The sequence below is a fragment of the Monodelphis domestica genome, chromosome 2, assembly GCF_027887165.1.
Source record: "Monodelphis domestica isolate mMonDom1 chromosome 2, mMonDom1.pri, whole genome shotgun sequence".
Taxonomy (NCBI): domain Eukaryota; kingdom Metazoa; phylum Chordata; class Mammalia; order Didelphimorphia; family Didelphidae; genus Monodelphis; species Monodelphis domestica.
The window spans coordinates 258,923,768-258,946,270 of NC_077228.1; the positions used below are offsets into that span (position 1 = coordinate 258,923,768).

Below are 22,503 nucleotides of genomic sequence, written 5' to 3' on the forward strand. Positions count from 1 at the left end.
TTGTAATTAAGCCCGTATTGTGACAAGGAAATCACTTTAAAAGACTGATATATATTAATTTAGGTCGCCAAGGAATTCAGCTATGTAATTCCTAAATGAAAACTCAAGTCAGCAGTCAACCTTTTATGGAGTTTTTAATTACAAACAGGAGGAAGAAAGGTATGAGAGAGAGAGAGAGAGAGAGAGAGAGAGAGAGAGAGAGAGAGAGAGAGAGAGAGAGAGAGAGAGAGAAGGGAATAGGGCTTAAATACCCCCTCTGTTTAGGCTGGGCCAAAAGGCCCAAGCCCTTAGATAGCTGAGGCAAAGAAAAGAGATCAGTCCCTATCACTCACGTGACCAAAATGGAGAAACAAAATGGAGTCTCAGGGGCCTCCACCTCCAGCTTCCTTCAGAGCAAGCTTCTCAGAGCACAACCTCTCAGAGCAAAACCTCTCCAACCTCCCTAGACCTCAGACCCAGCTATCTTTAAGGAAACCATCCAAGTTCCCTCCCCTCAGTTCTCACATCTACCAATCACTGTCCATGTCTTCCCTGTGCCAATGGTGGCTGTAGCTTAACCCAGGACCGCCCAGAGGTCTGTGGCTTTGCACATGTCTGTTGAAGGTCATATTCTCAAATAATTAAATCTTGATCCTTTGCTGCAGCCCTTCCTAAATCCTGTTAGGACTGAGTGGGGTGGAAATTGTATTTTCCAAGACCTGGTTCTGTCATTCCAAGTATCTCTATTGTATCAATTCTAAAATCAATCATGACTCAAAGAACTTCCTGTTCTATGCTTAAGCATAGGTCAAAGCCCTTTCCATTGTTCAGCAAAAGGTTTCTGTCCTAAAGTAATCTTAAGTAGGGAGGAGAAGGACCCTCCCATGCCAAGGGGGGGTTCACATTCCAATAGAGTATCAGTAGGAAAATTTTCAAGTATGAAATTTCCCAATGGTGAAATTTCCAACATTTATAAGTCTAAGAAATTTTAAGGTTTACAGTATATAAAAAACAGCTTTTTTATTTTTGACTTTGTAATTGTCACATAGAGGATAGATGGACTTCATCAGAACTGGTTACAATTGTATAACAACCTTTGGAAAATTTAATGTGCTAAATATCTCAACTGATTTTAAGGGTTTTTTAGACATGATTTTTTGAATTTTTTTCTTAACAATCTCTGGTTATTTTGCCTGCCCTTACCACGAGGTAAGGTCCATTCTAGTAGTTGAAATGAAATACAATTTAAACCCTAACCTTCCCTCATGTGAATGGAAGTTGGGCAGTTAATCTCAGGGCATTTGTACCCTAAAAAAGTCTCCAAAAAAGGAGCGTCTCTCATTTATAACTCTTCAGCTCACTACTTAACTTCCACCAGAATGATCTCTAGATTCTTGATGATGTTCTAAAACCTAAAATGAGTTTTACTTTGAAAATGTATTTGTCAAGGTTGAAAGATTTTCTATGATTGTAAAAATTGTGACAAATATCCATCAATTCATAGGCTTTAAAAAAATGCCATACAGCAACTTATGTGAAATATGATAGTGTGTTTGTTTGATATTGTAATTAATTGGGCTATTGAGAATTTTGGGGATAGATATTGATACTACATATTTGTACTACTATTCAATTCATTTGCTTATACTCACAGTGGATCATGGCCAGATATGAAGAGGAAATGGATCTCATTTTTGGTGAGAAAGCCTTGTAATCTATATTTTCTTAGCTGACACAGAGTGTCAATGACTATAAGCTATATTTTTGAATTTTTAAAAACTCTTTTATTATATTTTTCTTGCATGTGCAATATATTATTTCAGTTTTTTTTATTTTTTCTCTCCTTTTTTTATATTTGAAGCACATGTCACCATCATTAAGATTTTCTTTAACTTTTTTATTTCAGTACTATAATTTTAAAATACATTTGCTATAATACTAATGCAGGCCCCCAAAAGCTTGAGACTATAAAAATGATGCCACTAATTATTTTAAAAAATTATGGGACTTTACTTAATAATTCTGTCTGATTCCAGGACAAGATATACACAAAAGAGCCATTGCACAGAGCCAATCCAGGATGGATTGATGCACTTCCAAGCCAATACAAAGGTCTTGAACCTAGTGTGAAGACTCGAGATTACTATGTTTAACATTTGTTATGACATAGGCTTTCCTTGAGTCCACACTCACTCTGAAAATACTTACAGATGAGTATCCCAAACCTTGGCTCCTACCTGGATCCTATAATCGGGTCCCTTTTCTGTCTTTCATAGAGTGGTACCTTTCTGTAGTTCTGGCCACTGACTGGGTAAATGCATCATTGCTTACATCATTTTAATTGGGCTCTGATTCAAGGACCTTTTATAGATTTATTTTTCCTTTATTTGGAATTTTTACACATAAGACTTTGATAGTCTATATTTTCATCCAGACATTTTTCTTTTTTATTTGGATTTTTCTGATGTCTTTTTAATTTCTCTTACCAATTGATTCATATACCTCATACCTCAGCCATGCATCCCTAAGTGATCCTGTATTTTTCAATCACCCTCAAGATGGGGAAATGTAAAAAATATTAAATATTAAATTGCAAAGTTTAAATTCCTTTTAAGAAGAATTTTAGGTAAAGGAATATGCTACCTCTATGAATCCAGAAACTAAACTGTTGGAGAAGACACCATGAAGAAGCCTCCAGACCACAAGCTGCACAAGAAGATCAAAATTGAACTTTGGGTGTGGTTGATTGAACATTTATTTGTATGTATACTTTCATGCCAAAGGGGACTGCCCCCTAACTGGCTTTTTGTCAGTGCGTCTAGCAATTATTGGTTTCGTTTTGTTTTTTCTCTTATCCTCAAATTATTGTAATCTTTAAGTTGATTATGTTTTTGTGATCCTTTTGGGGAAAAAATGTTTTTCCCAAAAACGATCATATGGAGAAATGTAAAAATGGAGATTTGAACCTAGGACTTCAATCCCCAGAAGTCCTTGCTCTGGTTCCCAGGATGCTTTGTAACCTCACCTGAATTCTCACCTGGGCCGAGAACAAATTATTATTTAAAGGAGCTTTCCGCTTACTGGGTTCTTCTTCCTATTTCCGCTTCCAAGCAAATGCGTCTCTCATGATGTAGGTGAATTTGAATGGGCCTCTCGGCCCACCTAGGCACATGCTTTCTTACTTGTATTTTCTTATATTTTTAATCTTAAATAAACCTCTAAAAATATAATACTTCTAGAGTAAAACTAATTTTTACCTGCCACAGTTTGGCCTAAATTTTTAATCTTAACAGGTGTTGATCTAAACCTTATCTCTCCCACACTGTCTTCTAATTTTCCCAGCAGTTTTTTTTATCAAATAGTGGATTTTTGTCCCCAAAACTGGGATCTTTGAGTTTATCATAGACTGTCTTGCTGAGGTCACTTACCCCCAAGTCTATTCCACTGATCCTCAGTGGATTCTTTCCATTTCAATTTTGCCCTCTGGTTCTAGAATATCAGAGTAGTTTTCCTTGATGATTTCTTTTCCTTTTTTCTTTTTTCCCTCTTTCTTAATTACTTTTTGATGATTTTCTTGAGTTCTGTGCTTGGGCATCAAATTTTCTGTTCAGGTCTGGCCTTTTCTTTACAAATGCTTCGAATTCTTCTATTTTGTTAAATGATCATACTTTCCCTTGTAAGAATATAGTCAGTTTTGCTGGGTAGTTGATTCTTGGTTGTAGACCTAGTTCCCTTGCTTTCCTGAATATCCTATTCCATGCTTTCAGTTCTTCAGTGTAGATGCAGCCAGATCCTGTGTTATCTTTACTGTGGTTCCATGGTATCTGGATAATGTCTAAACTTTATTTATTATTATTATTATTTTCTACCATGGCTTGCAGGTAGTCCAATAATTCTTGGATGATCTCTCCTGGATGTATTTTCCAGGTCAATCACAACTCCATTTCTCTGCAGGTGTGTTATAGGTTCCTGGCCTTGAATCTATGTTTACCATTGGAAGTCAATTTCTTGCTTTGTTTCTATGGTCCATCTAAGAGATGTTCCAGAAGTTAGCTGAAGTTAGATTTTTCTGAACTTGACCATTCTAGACTCTAAGATTAATCTCAGGATAGTGTTTTGCTCTTGGTAATTCATAACAGTGGCTAGGTAAAAAGTGGAGAGAATGGTTGGCCTGGAGTCAGGAAGACTCCTCTTTAATGAGTTCAAATCTGTGCAAATCACTTAACTGCGTTGATTTCAATTTCCTTATCTGTAAAATGTAAAATGAACTGGAGAAAGAAAGCCACTCTAGTAACTCTGCCAAAAAACAAAACAAAACCCTAAATGGGGTCCCAGAGAGTCATATAGGACTGAAGTGATTAAACAACAACTCATTATAAGTCATTCATTCCTTTTTGGCGCCAGCATTGTTATGAAACTTTTTTTAGATTTTAAGGCCTTTATCCATTTGTTCTTTTCTGACTTTGTCCACTTCCCCAAATCACATCTCTTCTCTTTCTACCAGCTGAAATAGTAAGTAGACTCTGTATCCAAATACCAATGTCAGAAGGCCTCTTGACTTTTCACTAAATAGAATCTACTTGACACCTATATCCTTCTTGTAATGTCTGGCTCCTACTAAAACATCTCTCTAGCTTTTTGTTTTGTTTTTAAACCCTTATCTTCCATCTTGGAATCAATATTGTGTACTAGTTCCAAGGCAGAAGAACATTAAGGGCTAGGCAAGGGGGCCCTAAGTGACTTGCCCAGAACCACATATCTAAGAAGTGTCTGAGGCCACATTTGAACCTAGGACCTTCATCTCTAGGCTTGGCTTTCAATCCACTGAGTCACCCAGTTGCCCCCATGCCTCTCTAGTTTACATGAGCATTGCCGCCATGTGATCTCAGAATCGGCAGTCACTTAGGACAGCTAGGTGGCACAGTGGATAGAGCGCCAGATCTGGAAGACTTATCTTCCTGAGTTCAAATTAAACCTCGGTGCTTAGTAACTGTGTATCCCTGGGCAATTCACTATCTGTCCCAGTTCCTCATCTGTGAAATGAGTTGGAGAAGGAAATGGAAAGCCACTCCTGAAATCCTAAATGGGGAAGAATGAGACACAGTTGATTGGCTAAATGACAAAAACCAAAAAGTTTCAGTTAAAATTTTACATTTTTTGGCTTTTTGATGCTTTCCATCAGGACTCAGAAGTGGGTCATGGCTGTGGTAAATTAAGTAGCAAAACCGACCCATACTTGTACCGAATCCAGTCTGTGGCTTTGGTCCTGAGAAGATTCCTAACTCTGGTCTAGGTGATATTGGTGGGATATTTAGATTTATTATTAATGGTAATGGAAGAATTTTTTTTTCAGCTTTGGTATGTTTTCCAGTTTTTCTATGGGCAAGACTTTTCTGCTTATTGCTTCCGATTATTTTTCAAACCCTTACCTGCCATCTTAGAATCATAACTGTATAATGGTTCTAAGACAGAAGAGTGTTAAGGGCTAGGCAATGGGGGTAGTTAAGTGACTTGCCCAGGGTCCCACAGCTAGGAAGTGTCTTGGGGTCATATTTGAATCTAGGATCTCCCCATCTCTAGGTCTGGCTCTCAATCCACTGAGCCACCCAGCTACCCCGTGCTTCCAATTTTTTAATCAACTTTTCCTTTTCAGAGTGGAGTATGTAAATTAGTTTGTAGGTACTATCACCAATTGTCACTCTAGTGAGAAGTAACCCAAATTCTTCCTTTTCAGTTGTAGGGCAAGGCCTGGGGTCTACTGAAATCTGGACCAAACTGAGAGAATTGTATAAATAATCCTGTCTTTGAGTGGCTCTAAAAATCAGTCTCTATTACCCAGGTTACCATTGTCTTAGGCAAGTACAGGAAGAGGGAGCAGGCCTGTCATTTCATGGTTGAGGTGAGAGAACTCCCTTTTCCAGGGCAGGTTGGCAGTGAGTCTTAGAGAGTGACCTACAGTCCAGTCCAGGGTCACACAGTTGGTGTTCCAATCAGTATTGAGAACTTGAACCTAAGTGTTTCTAGTTTTGAGGCCAGGAGAGGCCCAAGCTATCACTCAAAGAAAACAATTTAAACCTTGCAATTGGCCTTTGAAAAGTATTTATTCACAGGATGATGATTTATAACAATCATTTATAATGTGCCAACTATTTGGCCAAGCACTGTGCTAAGAGCTAGGGATTGAAGTATATAGAAAGGCAAAAAATTGGCCCTGCCCTCGAGAAGCTCACGGTCTAATTAGGGGAAGGGAGACAACATGCAAACAGCTAGATACAAACATAATAAAACACAAAGCAGGCTGATTTGGAGCTAATCTTATAGGGAAGACAAAGAAGGATGGGGAAAGGCTTTTTGGCCTCTGGACTGGCCCCAATAGAAGCCAGAGCAACCCTGAGGCAGGGATGAGGACTAGCAGAATTCCAGGCCTGGGGAATAGTCAGGGAAATTGCAGTTGTGTAAGGAGATGGAGTAGAATCCATCATGTGTGAGGAACAGCAAGGCCAGTGCCTCTGGATCATAGTTTGGAAGATACAGCATTCCTCATCAGCACCTCCATTTAAGGAGGGGGACAGAGTCAGCCAGCTCTTCTTCCCATATGGCTGCATTCTTCTGGATTTCTCCTAAAGCCCAAGGCCTTCTTCACCCTGCAGAATGACCTCCCAAAATCTCCATCAGATACCTCTTTTCCCTTTCCAGAGTTTCTTTTTGTGTGTCTTCTCCCACTAGATGGTGAGCACCTTCATATTTGTATTCTTAGGGCTTAGCACAGTGCCTGGCACATAGACAGATGCTCAATGTTGGATCAATTGCCTGTGTTGAAAGGGAGTAAGATGTTAAGACGACTTAAAAGGTAGGAAGGGCCAGATTAGGAAGGCTTTAACAACCTAAGGAGACTATATTTAATCCCGGAGGCCGGAGGCCAGAGGCTGCCACTGGATTTTACTAAATGGAGTGGGTGGAGGTCACACCTATGCCAATTTAGGAGACCAGTATGAGGGGGAAGATTGTATTGGAGTGGGGAGTGACAATGTATGGGCAAGTTTATCATTCCTGCCAATGGAGAAGATCCATGAACAGAAGTGTTCTAGACCATAATCTCTACATCCTTTACAAATGATCTAAGACTAACTTGAGCATAAATTCTAGCTTCTCAGTGTTGGCATTAGGTTAATAATCACATCAATTTGCTTTCCTGAGATGTTGGCAGGTGAAGTTTTGGGAAATATGGTAAGCAAGAAAAAACAGCCTAACAAGATACAAATAATGTATATGGAAAAGGATCTGACCAAGAACGCTCATTTACTCAGAATGCATTAACCACGATGACTGAATTTTAAAAATTGTAAAACTATACAATACTTGTCATTTCTTTCTCAAAAAGTAAACAGGCCAGTAGCTGTGGTTTTGTTCCATTTCTTTGAAAAACAAACTTTAGGTTAGGACACAGGGTTGGGTTTTCATGTTCATAATGAGCACTCTGGGTACCCATGTTTATGGGACCTACAATAGTTTTATATTGAAAATATTGAATACTGGGATTTGAGAAACTTGGTCTCTAGACCCAGTTCTGGGTGGTCAGCACAGTGTCAGAAAGTTCAAACCTAACCCAACATTTACTAACTGCATGACCTTGAGCAAGTCACTTAACCCTGTTTGCCTCAGTTTCCTAGTCTCTCAAATAAATTGGACAAGGAAAATGGCAAAACACTGCAGTCCTTTTGCCAAGAAAACTTCAAATGGGATTATGGAGAGTGAGACACAACTGAAAAACTAAGTCCCAGGTCTATCACTAATTCATTACAAGGCTTTGAAAAACTCCATTAGCCTTCTCTTGGTTTGTTTGCTCATCTGTAAAATGAGAAGTTTGGATGAGATGACTTCTGAGGTCTGTTTCAGATCCAAGATTCATGAACAAAATGATTAAATCTCTGGAGTAATTAAAAAACAACCCTTCACTTTCCATCTTAGAATCAATACTGTGTATTGGTTCCAAGGCAGAAGAGAGGTAGGGACTAGGCAATGGGGGTTAAAAGATTTGCCCAGGGTCATATCTAAGGCCATATTTAAACCTATTGAGCCATCTAGCCTTGCCCTCTCCTTCCCCCAAAGTGTAATTTTAACGATAATTTGTAAATTTTTCTAGTCCAAATTCCCTCCCCACCCCTTCTAATCTTTTACTACCTAACCACTCACTAGATGTCAGGACAAGCCCAGGAAGGAAGGTGAATACAGTCCATTACTAAGCAGTGAAGATACAATCCTCACTTTAAAGATTCTTATTTCCCTTATCTCACTCTCTTCCTTTCCAACATTGAAGAAAAAGCACCAAACACTTGAACAGTCTTTTGGTCAAAATTAGTAAAACTTTATTTAAACTTCAATAAAATAAAACAGGTAAGAGGCAGCTTCATACTGCCTTCAAAAAGTGTCTAATTCCAAGGACAAGTACTACCCCTCTCCGATTCTGGTTTTTAAAACCTCTTTCCTTTCCCCATTTTTCAATCAAACTAATTAAGTTAGGGCCCTAGTGGGGACAGGCCTAGGGGTGTGTCCTTGGTCACACCTCCCACCCTTCAGGCTCTAGGGAGCTGGGAGTGGAGAAGGTCTAAACAAAAAGATGATATCGAGAAAGCACAATCAAAAAAACAAATGAAAAAATACCCATCTAGAATGAGATTAAAAATCAGGGTAGGAAGTGGGGGGTTATTGGGGGTCATCTTGAAAGTGGCAGGAAGAGAATTCTGTCTCCTACTCTCAAACTTCCAGTATCTCCAGTGCCCCTCAGTTTTCCTCATCACTGTCATCTGGGCTGATGGCTGGGCTGGTGAGGCTATAGGTGGGACTAGTTGGGGAGTAGCCAGGTGAGGTGGGAGAGTAGGTAGATCCCTTGGGAGAGGTGGGTGAGTAAGTAGGGCTGGTTGGTGAATACTTAGGGGAGGTGGGCGAATAGGTGGGGGAGGTGGGGGAGTACTTGGGGGAGGTTGGAGTATAGACTGGTGAGGTGGGCGAGTAGGTAGGAGATGTAGGGGAATATTTTGGGGTGGTAGGTGAATAAGTAGGGCTGGTAGGAGAGTACTTGGGGCTTGTAGGAGAGTACTTGGGGCTGGTAGGAGAGTACTTGGGGGAGGTTGGTGTATACTCTGGTGAGCTGGGGCTGTAGGAAGGACTAGTTGGAGTATACTTAGGTGAAGTTGGGCTGTAGCTGGGAGAGCTGGGGCTATAACTAGGGGAGCTTGGAGTATAGGTTGGAGACTGGGGTGTATATCGTGGGCTTGAGGGAGAATAACTGGGGGAGGTTGGCGAGTAGCTGGGAGAGGTTGGAGAGTAGCTGGGGGAGGTAGGGCTATAGTTGGGGCTTGTAGGAGTATAGTTGGGGCTGGTGGGAGAGTAGCTGGGGGAAGTTGGACTATAGCTAGGTGATGTTGGGGTATAGTTGGGGCTGGTAGGTGAGTAGTTAGGGGAGGTAGGTGAGTAGCTGGGAGAGGTGGGTGAGTAACTGGGAGATGTTGGTGAGTAACTGGGAGATGTGGGAGAGTAGCTGGGAGATGTGGGCGAGTAGCTAGGTGATGTGGGCGAGTAACTGGGAGATGTGGGCGAGTAACTGGGAGATGTGGGCGAGTAACTGGGAGATGTGGGCGAGTAACTGGGAGATGTGGGCGAGTAACTGGGAGATGTGGGTGAGTAACTGGGAGATGTGGGCGAGTAACTGGGAGATGTGGGCGAGTAACTGGGAGATGTGGGCGAGTAACTGGGAGATGTGGGCGAGTAACTGGGAGATGTGGGGCTATAGTTTGGGCTGGTTGGAGAGTAACTGGGAGATGTGGGGGAGTAGGAGGGAGAGGTAGGGGAGTAGGAAGGACTCTGAGGGGTATAACCCCCTGGTGACCGAGGCTCATAGGCTGGAGATGTTGGTGAATAGCTGGGAGACATGGCACCACCTGTGGAAAAGGAGACAAGATAGGCAATAAGCATGAACAAAATGCTGACCCAGAAGAGGTATGTAAAGATCTGAACTTGGATCCTGGAGTATATACTCACCTGGTGAAGGAATATAAGGGCTTGAAGGACCTGGAGATCCTGGGGAGCCAGGTGTAGGGGACCAGGCTGGGGAGTAGCCAGGACTAAAGCCACTGGCATCTGATGCAGCACTGGGAGAGAAGCCAGCAGCTCCAGGAGTCATCCCACTCCCTGCATTCAGAGAGGAAAATACCAACAAAACTAAAGTTAGGGCCAAAGAGTAAATTTCACACATTCTTCACCCTTCAACCACTACTTCTGGGCCCCTTTCCTCTCCCAATTACCCCATTTTCATTCTCCCCTAATATTATCCACACCTTAATTCATTCAAAATCAGCCCCTGGCAAATGCCATATTGATAAACAGGTTTTATTGGGGATTGTGCCCCATTGGGATATGCATGGCCTAGAGGGAGGTTCATTCAACCCCTTCCTTGGACTGGGGCTACTCACCAACACTAGGGGACCAGGCTCCATAGGCAGGGGTAGCCCCTTGGTTCCAGGGTGTCATGGCTGGAGACATGCCTCCCATGGGGCTGGGGGCTGAGCCAAAGAACATGCCAGTAGCTGATAAACAAACAAAAAAACAACAGAATAAAAGTCAGGTTCTGAGGTCCTTCCTTGGGACTTGGGCTTTCTGACCCAAATCCAAGAATCCTATGATACTCTCCTTGCTCCAAAATACTCACGTCCAGCTGCTCCCAGGCCAGGAATGTTTGTGGGGATCTCCATGCCATACTTGCATTTCTCAGCATCCAATAAGAGGTCAAAGCAGCCTGTGCCAGCAGGGGCCAGCTGGCCCAACATGATGTTTTCAGACACACCCTTCATGGGGTCACTCTCTCCATGAGCTGCAGCTTCCATCAGCACATCCACCTGAGGGAGGGCCAGAGAGAGGGTTAAAAGCTTGGGACATTTAGCATTGTCACAAAGCAGCTTAACAGTTCCCAAGTACAATCACCCATCCCTAGTTACTGAAGAGATTACAAAATTAACTGGTTTTCTCTTCTTTCTTCATACCCCTCACTATCTGCAAGGTTTCCTGCCTACCCATTCTTCCACTTCCCCCCCAAAGTATCAGCCATTACCGTCTCTTCAAAGGAACATTTCATGAGGGGTCCTGTGTCTTGCCGGTTGACGCCATGCCTGGTAATGGCCATCAAGTGCCCACGGCAGGTCATGGTGTCACAAAGTAGAGCCAAATGTCGGTAGTTGACATAAGAACCATCAAAGGAGATCACATGATACAGTTCCCGCTCTAATGCTTTCCTCACAGCTTCAATACCCAGAACCTGTTAAGAGGCAAGCAGGTAGTTACAATTCAGAATTCTACACCCTGTTATCCAGCATTTCACTTTTGTCTTTATAGCCCTATTTCCTAGCACAATGTTTGTGGCACATTGTAGCCAACTAGCTGAATATCTGGCACTACTCTGCTCCTAGACCTAGTGAGGATAAATTAGGAGCTAATGGGAGACTCAAAAGTGAAAGGAGAATCCTTTATGGATATTAGGCATTTAGGTGGCATAATAGTTAAGAGCATCGGGCTTGGAAGACTCATCTTCTTTAGTTCAAATCTAACCTCAGACACTTAACTAGTTGTGTGTAACCCTAGACAAGTCACTTAACCTTGTTTGCCTCAATTCCTCATCTGTAAAATAAGCTGGAGAAAGAAATGGTATACCACTGAGGGATCTTTGCCTAGAAAACCCCAAGCAGAGCTTGACATTGACTGAAAACAACTGAACAGCAAAATATGAATATAATTAAAGAATAAATGGAATACCAAGCTAGATTTACCAGGGGTGGATAGATAATACTTGCTCCCTACTTCTCTCTCCTTTTTCTATCAGGTCATGAAAGGTTTCCCTGAGGCAGAAACATTGTGGAAGTAATGCAAATAAAGGAGGGAAACAAAAGCATGAAAGCCATCCATAACTTGAAAAAAGTAAAAACAAAAACAAAAAAATGAGCTTCCTCATCAAAAAATGATTGAAGGACCTGGAGATCCTGGGGAGCCAGGTGTAGGGGACCAGGCTGGGGAGTAGCCATCATTTTTTGATGAGGAAGATTAAACTTCAGAATAACATTACTGGTGTAGTTAGGGTTAACTATGATCCTATCTTTCCTGAAAAATCTATGAATATGATCAAGAATTCAAGGCAAACCTAACAGGAGGCTCCTTACCGTGAATATCTCCACGATATCATTGGATGTAGTTCGTACAGGGTCCACATCTTTCTCACTCAATACACGCATCAGACTCACTCCATCTGTTTCTAGAATCCATTCCTGCAATGCCTTGAACTCTCCATCTTCTGTGATGATGATTTTTTTCTTATTGTCTGTCTGGGGCAAGTGCATGTACACCTAAGGAAAGAGGGGGTGAGATTAAAAGGTGATAGGGAAATCAAAGGAAAATTATGAGAGATGGTGGCTAGAGGTAGTACCTTGCTAATTTGTTCTATACCCTGCAATGTCATATCAGTCAGCATGTTGGACTCAATGCAACGCAAAAAGACATCATCATCCATCTTATCCACCACTTCCTCTTCCTATGGGGTAAAAAGGAAAGTTATTTCCAAATTGTTCTGGTGTTATTTTAAACTTAGATCCTTTCAAAGACCCTCATTCCCAACTTTCCAAATCTCTGGGCAAACCACAAGTCCTTTAATCTACTTAGGGACCAACATATCCAGTTCCCCCAATCCTTTATTACCTCTTGCATCTTGTTTTCATCACTGTTCATGATTCGAATCCTAAGAACCAGCTTCTCTGCATTGTCATCATTGAAGATACAGTTTAAGTCATCACCAAAACCTGTTAACGTTAAGTTGTCTTAAGGTTGAAGGTTCCTCCCACCCCCACCTGCCTCTCCTGCCTGATCTTCTTGGCTTTTATCAACAGACCTCTTTACCCCTCCAGAGCTTCTTCTTTAACAGTCACTCTTTTCACTCCTCTTCCTGCCCCTCCTTTCTCATGTCATGTAGAAAAAACTAGGTCTTTTCTCTTACTTTCAAGAACCCAGACCAAGTAAAGTGAACAATTAATTGTGAGGAAAACTGGAATGGGGTGGAAAATGTTGGTCTGGAAAAGAGATGGCTAAGGAAGGGGTTAAAAATCAAATGTTTTTATGGAGTCATAAGTAGGAATATGAGGATGATAAGTACCACTCTCAGACTAGAATTTAATGTAAGCAGGGCTCCAGGATCTCAAGGACAAGGATAGTGTCTTCCACCCTGATGGATCTAACCAGATACATCTGTCACTGCCCCTGCTTTCTATGCTCACCTGCATTTATTTTCTCAGCAATCTGTTCCATAGTCAGCTTTCGATCTGTCATGTGCTTACGGTCTAGCTCAACTCGTAGCAGCCAGGGTGAAATTCGGGCAACATCAAAATCAGGCATCTCATAGTAGACATTGACCCATTCCTGATCCTCTGCAACCACTGTGCTCTGGGGATTAGGGTCATAGTAGATGGCGGTGTTAGCTGTCACCTTCCTCAGAGTTGTGTGTTCCAGACGGCACAGGATATCCTAGGATGCACAAAGCACATGGATGATCCTACTGCAATAGTTGTGGAACCCAGTTATTTGCCACCAATGTGGAAAAAGAGCTGGAGATGAAAGCATCCCAATACCCAAAGCTTAGAAATTTTATTACACTGAACCCATGGATGGATCCAGCATCAAATTTGATGATAAAGGTCTACAATGGCCACCAATCCTTGGAAAGAATTTTAAATGCCTTCTAGAGCAGGTAGATTTTGCTGTCCCTCTGAGCTATGTAGTCAGTGGTTTCCCTGACTTCCCAGTCCTACCTTGGCTCTCTCAGCATCACGGGCTGATTGACCCAACAAGAACACAGTAAGAGAGGGTGTCTTGGGCTTCTTAGAAATGTTGATAAGTTCCTTGAGTCGAGGCACACCCAGTGTCACATTCTTGGCTGACACACCAGCATAGTGGAAAGTGTTCAAGGTCATCTGAGTGGCAGGTTCCCCCAGGGACTGGGCTGCCAGAGCTCCTACCATCTCCCCAGGATGGGCCTGGTGGGTAGGAAAAATCAATATTAACAGAATGAAATATGAAACGAATCCTTTCATCTCACTGTCAAGTCAAAGAAGATGTAGCTCTCCACTCCCACTTTTCCAAACTCTTATTAAGAAACTTGGATTGGAGACCAGAAAGAACAAAGGGTGTAACAAATCAAAACCTTCATGGATTTCCCCCCAAGCATTCTTCAATTACAGACTATTTCTTAGCACCTGACATGTGTTGCTTGTTTCTATGTTCCGTTCTACTCTTTTACTTAAATCTCCAAGTGCCTATGTACAAAACACTGTTGGGGAGTAAGGAAGGGAAAGAGGGAGAGACACACACAGTACATGTGTGATCACAAATGTACAAAGCTGTATTATAAAAAGTTTACCAAAGGCCTTCTTTGGACAAATCACATTTCTAAATCTCAGTTTCCTCAACTATTAAATAGGCCCTGTCTAAATATAGTAATTTGTTATGAAAATCAAACAGTAAACAGTGAAGCATTATGCACATTTAAGCCATTATTGAGTTTCTTTAATGCAGGGAAAGTTTTCAGATCACAATTCCATATTTTTTTCTTAGCATCTAAAATAGTACTCTGAAAAGAATGTGAGCTTTCAAAGAGAGAGCGTGGAACTGTTGGAGTGGGAATGCAGATCAAAGCATGTAATTTTTCACTTCTGTTTATTTGCGTATTGATTGTCTATGGTTATTATCTTACAAAAATGAATAATATGGAAATGTTTTTCATGATAATATATGTATAACCCAGATCAATAACTTTTAATAACATGTGGAAATCTGTTATCACATGTAATTGATAAAATAAAATATCTACAAAGAGAGTGCAGTACATTAGAAAGATTGAGTAAATCCTACTTATACTTGTGTTATACCTGTGACCTATATAACAAATAAATCACTTAACCTCTCCAGGACTGTTTTTTCTTCACTAAAAAAAAATCCTTTCCAGGTCTAAAAACCCTGCTCCTATTATTTTTATCACTGAGACCCTCAGAGTCAGTGCTGGAGAGACTATAGAAAGATAGGTATATTAATACACTGCTAATGGAACTGCAATTCATTTTGGAAAAAGACCAAAAATGATCAAAATGTCCATATCCCTTGACTCAGGGATCCCACTGTCTACTTAAATGTTGTCAAAGATAGGGAGGGAAAGGTCCTCTTAGACCAAAATTAGAACAGTACTATTCTATATAATCACATCACTTGAGAAGTAAGAGAGGACCCTCAGTGGCCATTTAGTCTAACAGGAAGGAATCCCCATTACATCATAGGTGACAAATGGTTACTCAGCATCTACTTGAAAACACGAGGAAAGGGAACCACTACCATCTTTGGTGGTAGTCTATTACCACCTCAAGAAAGTCTGAATTGAAAGGAAGGTTTCTCTAACATTTGAGTCCTTTAACCTCACAGAGAACCACCCTCTTGCACATGAGTTTCTTCAGATAATATATATTTTCCCTTCGTAATTGTTTCCCTATGTTTTCAGAATTTTATTCTTGATTATATCCCATCTCTCATAGAGTAAATTCATTGGAGGATTTTAATCCATGAGCTCAGGACTCTCTTATATTTGCTTTCCCCAAATTTAAGATATATGGTCAAATTATTCCCAAATTTCCTTTCCTCTATCACAAATTCTAGAAGGCAGTGTGGTCATTTCCACCCCAACAACCAGGCACTTCCTGTTAATGAGAATCAGAATTTCTCCTTGTTTCTATCTCCTCTTGAAAGGTGAAATCATCTGTAGTAGCAAAGAACTGGAACAAAACAGACTGAAGAGTGGCTCAATAAATTCGGACACATGAATGTAAAAGATTACTGAGCCATACGTGAAATAATGAATATATGGAATAGAAGTATGCATGATGTGAACTGATGGAAAATGAAATAGAAAATCATATACTGTATACAATTAGAAGTATAAATGGAAAGAAAAAAATTCAAATGGAATGATAATTTTAAATGACCAAACCTTGCTCAAAAGTGATGTGAGAATACCTTCCTCTCCTCTTTGCAGAGAGAGGACTATGCATGTGGCAACAATGAATATACTGTTGGACTTCAATATGATGGGTTAGTTTTGCTGAACTATTTTTCTTTCTTTTTTTCTCCTGTCATTGTTTCAATGATAGAAAAAAGGTCCTACTTACATCAAAATAAGTATTCATATGTATTCCCCCTCTGGTTGGGGGGAGGCTAGAGTAATATACTGGGAAATGAAGATGATATAAAAACAAAAGATTTCAATTTCTAGAAAAATCCTTAAAAGGACAAGTTTGTCCTAGGAATCCCCAAAGAGGATGACTGTGGGAAGAGGTGTAGTACTCACAATAGCCTGGTTGAATTTGGACTCTATCTCCCCTAGTAACCAATCAAAGGCTTCTCCACTTAGTCTGAACTCCTCTGCCATTCGTCTTGAGCACAGAGTGGATCGCAGGTGAATATTGAAGAGCAGAGTGGCATTTTCCTGTGCCTGACGGCTCAGAGGGTCTTCTCCATTGACAATCACCAATTTCTTACTCAACTCCTTCACACCTGAAGTAAGGAACAAGGGAGAAAATAAGGCAGACTGGAATACCTGTCCTTCAGTCTCAGTCCAACTTATTTAGCTCTGTTACCCCCATTTCTTTCAAGAGTTCAGGGATCTGAACTTGCCACTCACCATCTACAACCTTGATAGGGTGTAGATCGGAGGGAAGTCGGGGATTGATGTGGAAGATTTTCTGGGCATTCCAAATCATCCGCAGTAAGTTACAAGGGAGAACCACCTATGGAGACAAGAGTAGTAACAGTCAATGAATTGAGCTAAGACTAGATTCCAGTCCCAAGCCAAATTTCTTTGTGTTATATTTCCTCATTCCAACCTCTGCTCTCACTAAGTTTGCCATAAAGCCATATCTTACCTTGCTGTCTCCAGTAGGGAAGATGACTCTAAGCACTTCTCTGTCCTCACGCATTCGTTCAAATTCACGCTCCAGCTCATTTTGGATATGGGCATTACTCAGCACATCCTTCACTAATTCCTCCTGCAGAGTACGCCGCAATGCTCGCTCATTGGTATAGTCAAAACGAAATCTGTGCAGCAGGACCAAAGACAGAGAAATTGACGTACCCTAGAGTCTGAGGGGCCATGGGCCAAACCACCATGACAGATCATCGATGTCCTGTGGTCACTGAGCAAATCACTTTGCCTCTGTTAAATACAAGTTTGTTGATCAGCATTTTCCTAACACACAGTAATGGGTTATCCATATGAAAGTGAGCCATACAGTATGAGACATGATAACCTAGGATGCCACAAGGAGGTTAGAGAGGGAAAGGAAGTACAAAAATATTCATAATAGTACTTTTGCAAATAAGTGAAAATAAAAGTATATGCCTATTTCCTGGTAAACAAATTATGGTATTAGGGTGTGATAGAATATTGCACTGTAAGAAACTGAAGTATGCTCCATAGAGAGAGTGAGCAGAACCAAGACAACTAAAGCAACTTAAAGGAAGTCAACTCTGAGGCTTCAGAACTATTATCAATACAGTAGATAAATAATATTGATTTCAGAAGACTGAGCGTGCTTCCTACCTCCTTGCAAAAAGGTGACAAGACATGGAATGAGACACCTCTTCAGACTGGACCTATGATTTTGTTGGCATGGGGAGCCTCCCAAGTGAGGAAATTCCCTCTACCAACGCAGAATGGAACTTTTTCTACAACTTAGATTCTCAAGATGCCATTGGGAAATCCCAGTCCCCATGTGTTAGAAATAAGGTTTCCTGGCTCTGAGGTTAGCTCCATAACATCATGCTCTCTCTAATGATCATAGTGATAGTAATGAAAAAAAAAATTAAAAAGAGAATGCCAGTGATGTATTAAAAAGTTCAGAAAAGTGAGAATTTATTCATAAAGAAAGATGAAATAGCAGTTTTGTTAATATTGTTAAAATGCCTCAAAAGATCACTTTTCTGTTATCTTTGTATGGTAAAATGTTCATGTTTGTTTAAATTCAAAAAATCAAAGAAAAATTTAAAGGTACCATACAAGAAAGAGCAAGTATTATTTCATTACATATCTAGTTCTCAAAACTCTAACCCCTAAGACCTTTGCTTACTCACTTTTTCTCAAAGGCCTTATTGGAAGGCTTGAGGGTTGCCAGGTTTTGGAATTCTACACTTTCACCAGCCAGTCCATCTTCCCCATAACGTAGCTGTACCACCTGGTTGATGGAGTTGCGCACTGTTGCATCATATTTCACCATCACAGACTCCATCGATTTGATCAGACGTCTCTGGATATAGCCTGGGGAGGATGTGATGCCATAAGGTAAGCCTGAGGCAGAACTACAACTCCCAGCCTATGTCCTAGGGATTCATTCAATTGTCAGTAGTCCCAGGGGCTAGAAGTACCACCATTGCATCTTTCTAGTGGGCTGAGACCAAATCTCTAGAAGGTAGATGATAACTAGAATAAATCCCCCCAAAACCTATGGTATAAAGGATATTCAACCTCAACTCTTCCCAAAAATTAACAAAAAAAGGGAACATTTCTGCTTAATGTTGTTATATGACACTGTGGTTAAGTGATACAGCAATAGCTTCAAGCAGTCTATGAAAATTTTTTCATGGGCTGCTGGGGGTGGGAAAAGAAACTAAATTTCTTCATTAGGGAACCATAATTCTCAGTTCTATCTAAGATTTCTGGATTAGGTGAAATCCTCACCAGTTTCAGCTGTCTTGACAGCAGTGTCAATAAGCCCTTCACGCCCACCCATGGCATGGAAGAAGAACTCGGTGGGTGTTAGACCAGCCAAGTAGGAATTCTCCACAAAACCTCGGCTCTCAGGACCATAATCATCTTTGATGAAGTGGGGCAGGGTCCGGTGTTTGAAGCCAAAGGGAATCCGCTTGCCTTCTACATTCTGTTGTCCCACAACTGCAATAACCTAAAAGTTGAGAAAAAAAGTGAGGTTAGGTCTAGCATCCTTCTTTAAGAATAAGGATCTTTTGCCTCCATCTTTAGCCCCAACTTTCTTCTACTCCCAACTGTCTGTGTTCTCTCTCTTTTCCCTAATAACATAATCCCATTATCTATGAAGGGAAACAAACAAACAAAAAGTTCCCTTACCTGAGAGATATTGATTTTAGAACCTTTAGCTCCTGACACCACCATGGACTTGAAATTGTTGTACTCAGACAGGGATTTCTGGGCAGAGGAGCCAGTCTTGTCTCTTGCATCATTGAGGATTCTGTTCACCTGATTCTCAAATGTCTGCCTAAGTGTGTTTCCTGGGGTTGGTTCCAGTTCATTGTTATGTGCCTTCTCGATCACCTAGGGAAATTTTTTTTAGGAGGTAAGGTAAGAGAGGGACATGGAATGTGCCTTGAGTATAAAAAAACCAGCCCCCCACTTTCCCATATATCTTTTCCTTCCTCTTTTTTCTCTTTTAACCTCTAATTCTAATGTCTAACATTCCTGGTATTTTCACAGAGACTTCTTTCTTTTGACATCTCCTTCTCCACTTACCTCAATTACATCTTGCTTGGCTTTCTTGATGGTGTTCTGAATATCCTGGTAGGTCTTGGCATCAGCAATGGAGTCCCCAATGCCAATGGTATGACCTAGGATTTGTGATTAATATGAGAGACAGTTTTCCCAGATAAGCTATACCGGCTAAGGAATCAATATGGAGGATCCTGTAAGATGCTGGGTGGGTATGAAACCCAGAAAAAACGAACAAGTGTGTAAAGAGAACTAGCAGCAAGGAGTGGGAGAGACAGCATTAGATAAAAAGAGCAATGGTTGGGGCATTGCCTTTCTTCCCCCATTCTCACCTTCTATGAGAAGCCAGTTATTGATGACTGTCTGAATGTTGGAGTAAAAGAGACGGGTAGTGTCATGGCCCATCTCAAGGTATGAGATGTGGACAAGTGAGCCGGCTGATGTACCCAGAGACTTCTTGCACAGAATACCCATGATCAGCTCCCCATTTTCCACTACCACCTAGGAACAAAGCAGTTATTTGGCAATTTGGTCCACTGTATTTAAGTCCCACACCTTTCATGAATCTTGGCTTCTGGTACCCACCTTGGTGTCTCCAGGAGAGATATGCTTATAAGGGCCACTGTCTTCATCATCAGGATGAGTGCTGTGAGTTCTGATACAGTTGATGTGCCCAGGCACAATAAGGGAGAAGATCTGTTTTCCTGTCCACAAAGGTCGGGGTTTCAGTATGGCTGGTTGGGGTACCTTCCCATCCCATGTTGAGAGGAACATTAGTAGGTTCATCACTTCACCCTGTGGGAGAAAAGGAAAGATTCAAGCACTGTGCAAGGCCTTAGTCTATAGGTCTAGACCCCACAAGCTTTGCCCCAAATTCTTGGGCCTTTCAACTTTGCCAAAGGCAGAAAACCTGACCAATGGCAGTATCAGAATTAATCAATGTCAACTGACAAAAAAACAAGCAAAAAAAAAAATAAAGAGGGGGAGGATGAAGAGAAGGTAGTTTTGAGCCTAAGCTCAATTTAACTCTCCTAAATTCAGGCCTTATACTTCCAAAACAGCTCACCCTCTCTAGAAAAACATCTCTCTTGGTGAACTTTCGCACAGCAGTAAGTGTATCCTGGACAATGCCCATGACTGGTCGGTTGCTCTGGGGTGTAACAATCATTCGGGGCACCATGGCCAGTTCCTGGATCTCTGCTCTGGTCTCTAGAGACTGGGGTAAATGCAGGTTCATCTCGTCCCCATCAAAGTCTGCATTATAGGGTGTTGTCACACTAGGAAAAACATGGACACAATGTTTGGATTAGGACCTAACCGAAGTACTCTAGTCCTCTTTTCACCAGTCCTAATTTCTCTTAGGGACTCAAGTGTGTCATCCTTGGACTGACCTGAGATTCAGGCGGAAAGTGGACCAAGGCAAGATGCGAACCCTATGACCCATCATGGACATCTTGTGCAATGTTGGCTGCCTGTTGAAAATGACAATGTCCCCATCACACATATGACGCTCTACCTGAGGAAGAAGAAGGGAAATGTCAATAAAACAGTATCATTTCTATTTGTAATCCCTGGGGACTTATATGGTTTCTCTATGCTACTTCGTTCAGCTGTCTCCTTGATCTATACCACGCATTTTGACAAACCTATTATCCAATGCTAAGTGATTCTAGTATACTTTGGGGTGAGGGTAGCACAAAATAGTTTCTCAAAAACTTTCTAACACTATGAACTATGTAAGAGCCATATTTTATAAATTATTTCAGTTGAGGAAAAGGACAGAGGCATTTGACCAAGTACCTTGTAGCCAGTTTGCAGGTGAAGGTCACTAGGCTTGGGGTGGAAGCGCAGGTCAATTCGGTCACCATTATCTCGGATGATATACTTGGCTCCAGGGTACTGGCTGTTTCCCCTTCGGACCAGTTCTTGAAGCCTAAGCACAGGGGGAGATATGGCTCAAAATCTAATGCCTTCTTTGTTCTTTCTTTTTACCAAAAGAAACTTCCCTTTTTCCCCTAAGGACAGCTCTATCCTCTGAAAGGGAAAAAGAACATCACTAACAGCTCCTTAATTCCATGCCCTCCCCTCTTGTTCTATACCTACTCTTGGCTTTATCCTTGCTCTCTCTCTTCTTAAAAAGCATGCTACATTATTCATTCTGGGCACTGACAGTTTGCCTAACATTTTCCTAACTTTCTCTTAAAGGACCCATGATCCCAATCTCCCATGACTTCTATGGTCACACCTGTCAATGTTGAAAGGGGTGACAATTTCCGCAAAGGTCATGTTGGCGGCAATAGAACGAGGCACACCCACTTGGTCGATGGAAAGGTTAGGATCAGGTGTGATGACTGTACGGGCTGAGAAGTCTACCCGCTTGCCCATCAGATTACCACGAACTCGCCCTTCTTTGCCCTTCAACCGCTGTTTCAAGGACTTGAGGGGCCTACCTGACTTCTGCATGGCCTGAGGGGAGAAGATCAAAGTGGGAGAACAAATTCAGCAATCCTTATGACCTCTCAGCTCCAACTTCCTGGAAACTTCTGCTCTATGCTTCTTCCCCCCTTTACCAAATCTTCCCTCTGCTACTTTCACCTTCTAAGAGCTCTTCCACTCTTTCTAACTAGTCATTCCTGAACTCCCAAGATCCTGGATATGCTCCACTCACCCTGGGCAGCCCAGGTAGTTCATTATCCACCATGGTGGCCACATGGAACTGCAGCAGCTTCACATCCTCAGCAATCACATGAGCAGCAGCTCCGTTCTGCTCATTCCGTCGCAGCTGGTTGTTGATCTTCACAATGTCAGCTAACTTGTGTGTCAGGTCATCCTGGGAAGAAGAGAAGCTACAAGCTTCAGGCTTAAGGGGATTCAGGCATGGATGGACTCTCCCACCATCCCTTTTCTCCTCCCCATTCCCAGGTGCCTTTTAACCCTCTGAC

The 22,503-nt window shown here is 41.5% G+C and overlaps 1 protein-coding gene across 1 annotated transcript in view; it reads right to left on the bottom strand.

Moving 5' to 3' along the window:
• Positions 1 to 8,322: 8,322 nt before the first annotated feature.
• POLR2A (RNA polymerase II subunit A) overlaps positions 8,323 to 22,503 on the bottom strand; it is a 30,597-nt gene continuing 16,416 nt past the window's right edge. The window contains exons 6-29 of the mRNA XM_001364800.5: positions 22,230 to 22,391; positions 21,807 to 22,027; positions 21,362 to 21,494; positions 20,953 to 21,077; positions 20,628 to 20,838; positions 20,147 to 20,356; positions 19,894 to 20,062; positions 19,586 to 19,680; positions 19,187 to 19,390; positions 18,782 to 19,004; positions 18,178 to 18,361; positions 16,971 to 17,142; positions 16,730 to 16,835; positions 16,397 to 16,602; positions 13,818 to 14,042; positions 13,287 to 13,533; positions 12,715 to 12,815; positions 12,446 to 12,550; positions 12,183 to 12,365; positions 11,084 to 11,287; positions 10,685 to 10,871; positions 10,449 to 10,562; positions 10,018 to 10,167; positions 8,323 to 9,917 (exon numbers count right to left, since the gene is read on the bottom strand). Coding sequence (XP_001364837.1) covers positions 8,761 to 9,917; positions 10,018 to 10,167; positions 10,449 to 10,562; positions 10,685 to 10,871; positions 11,084 to 11,287; positions 12,183 to 12,365; positions 12,446 to 12,550; positions 12,715 to 12,815; positions 13,287 to 13,533; positions 13,818 to 14,042; positions 16,397 to 16,602; positions 16,730 to 16,835; positions 16,971 to 17,142; positions 18,178 to 18,361; positions 18,782 to 19,004; positions 19,187 to 19,390; positions 19,586 to 19,680; positions 19,894 to 20,062; positions 20,147 to 20,356; positions 20,628 to 20,838; positions 20,953 to 21,077; positions 21,362 to 21,494; positions 21,807 to 22,027; positions 22,230 to 22,391 — 5,094 coding nt within the window. The 3' untranslated portion in view covers positions 8,323 to 8,760. The remainder of the gene's footprint in view (positions 9,918 to 10,017; positions 10,168 to 10,448; positions 10,563 to 10,684; positions 10,872 to 11,083; positions 11,288 to 12,182; positions 12,366 to 12,445; positions 12,551 to 12,714; positions 12,816 to 13,286; positions 13,534 to 13,817; positions 14,043 to 16,396; positions 16,603 to 16,729; positions 16,836 to 16,970; positions 17,143 to 18,177; positions 18,362 to 18,781; positions 19,005 to 19,186; positions 19,391 to 19,585; positions 19,681 to 19,893; positions 20,063 to 20,146; positions 20,357 to 20,627; positions 20,839 to 20,952; positions 21,078 to 21,361; positions 21,495 to 21,806; positions 22,028 to 22,229; positions 22,392 to 22,503) is intronic.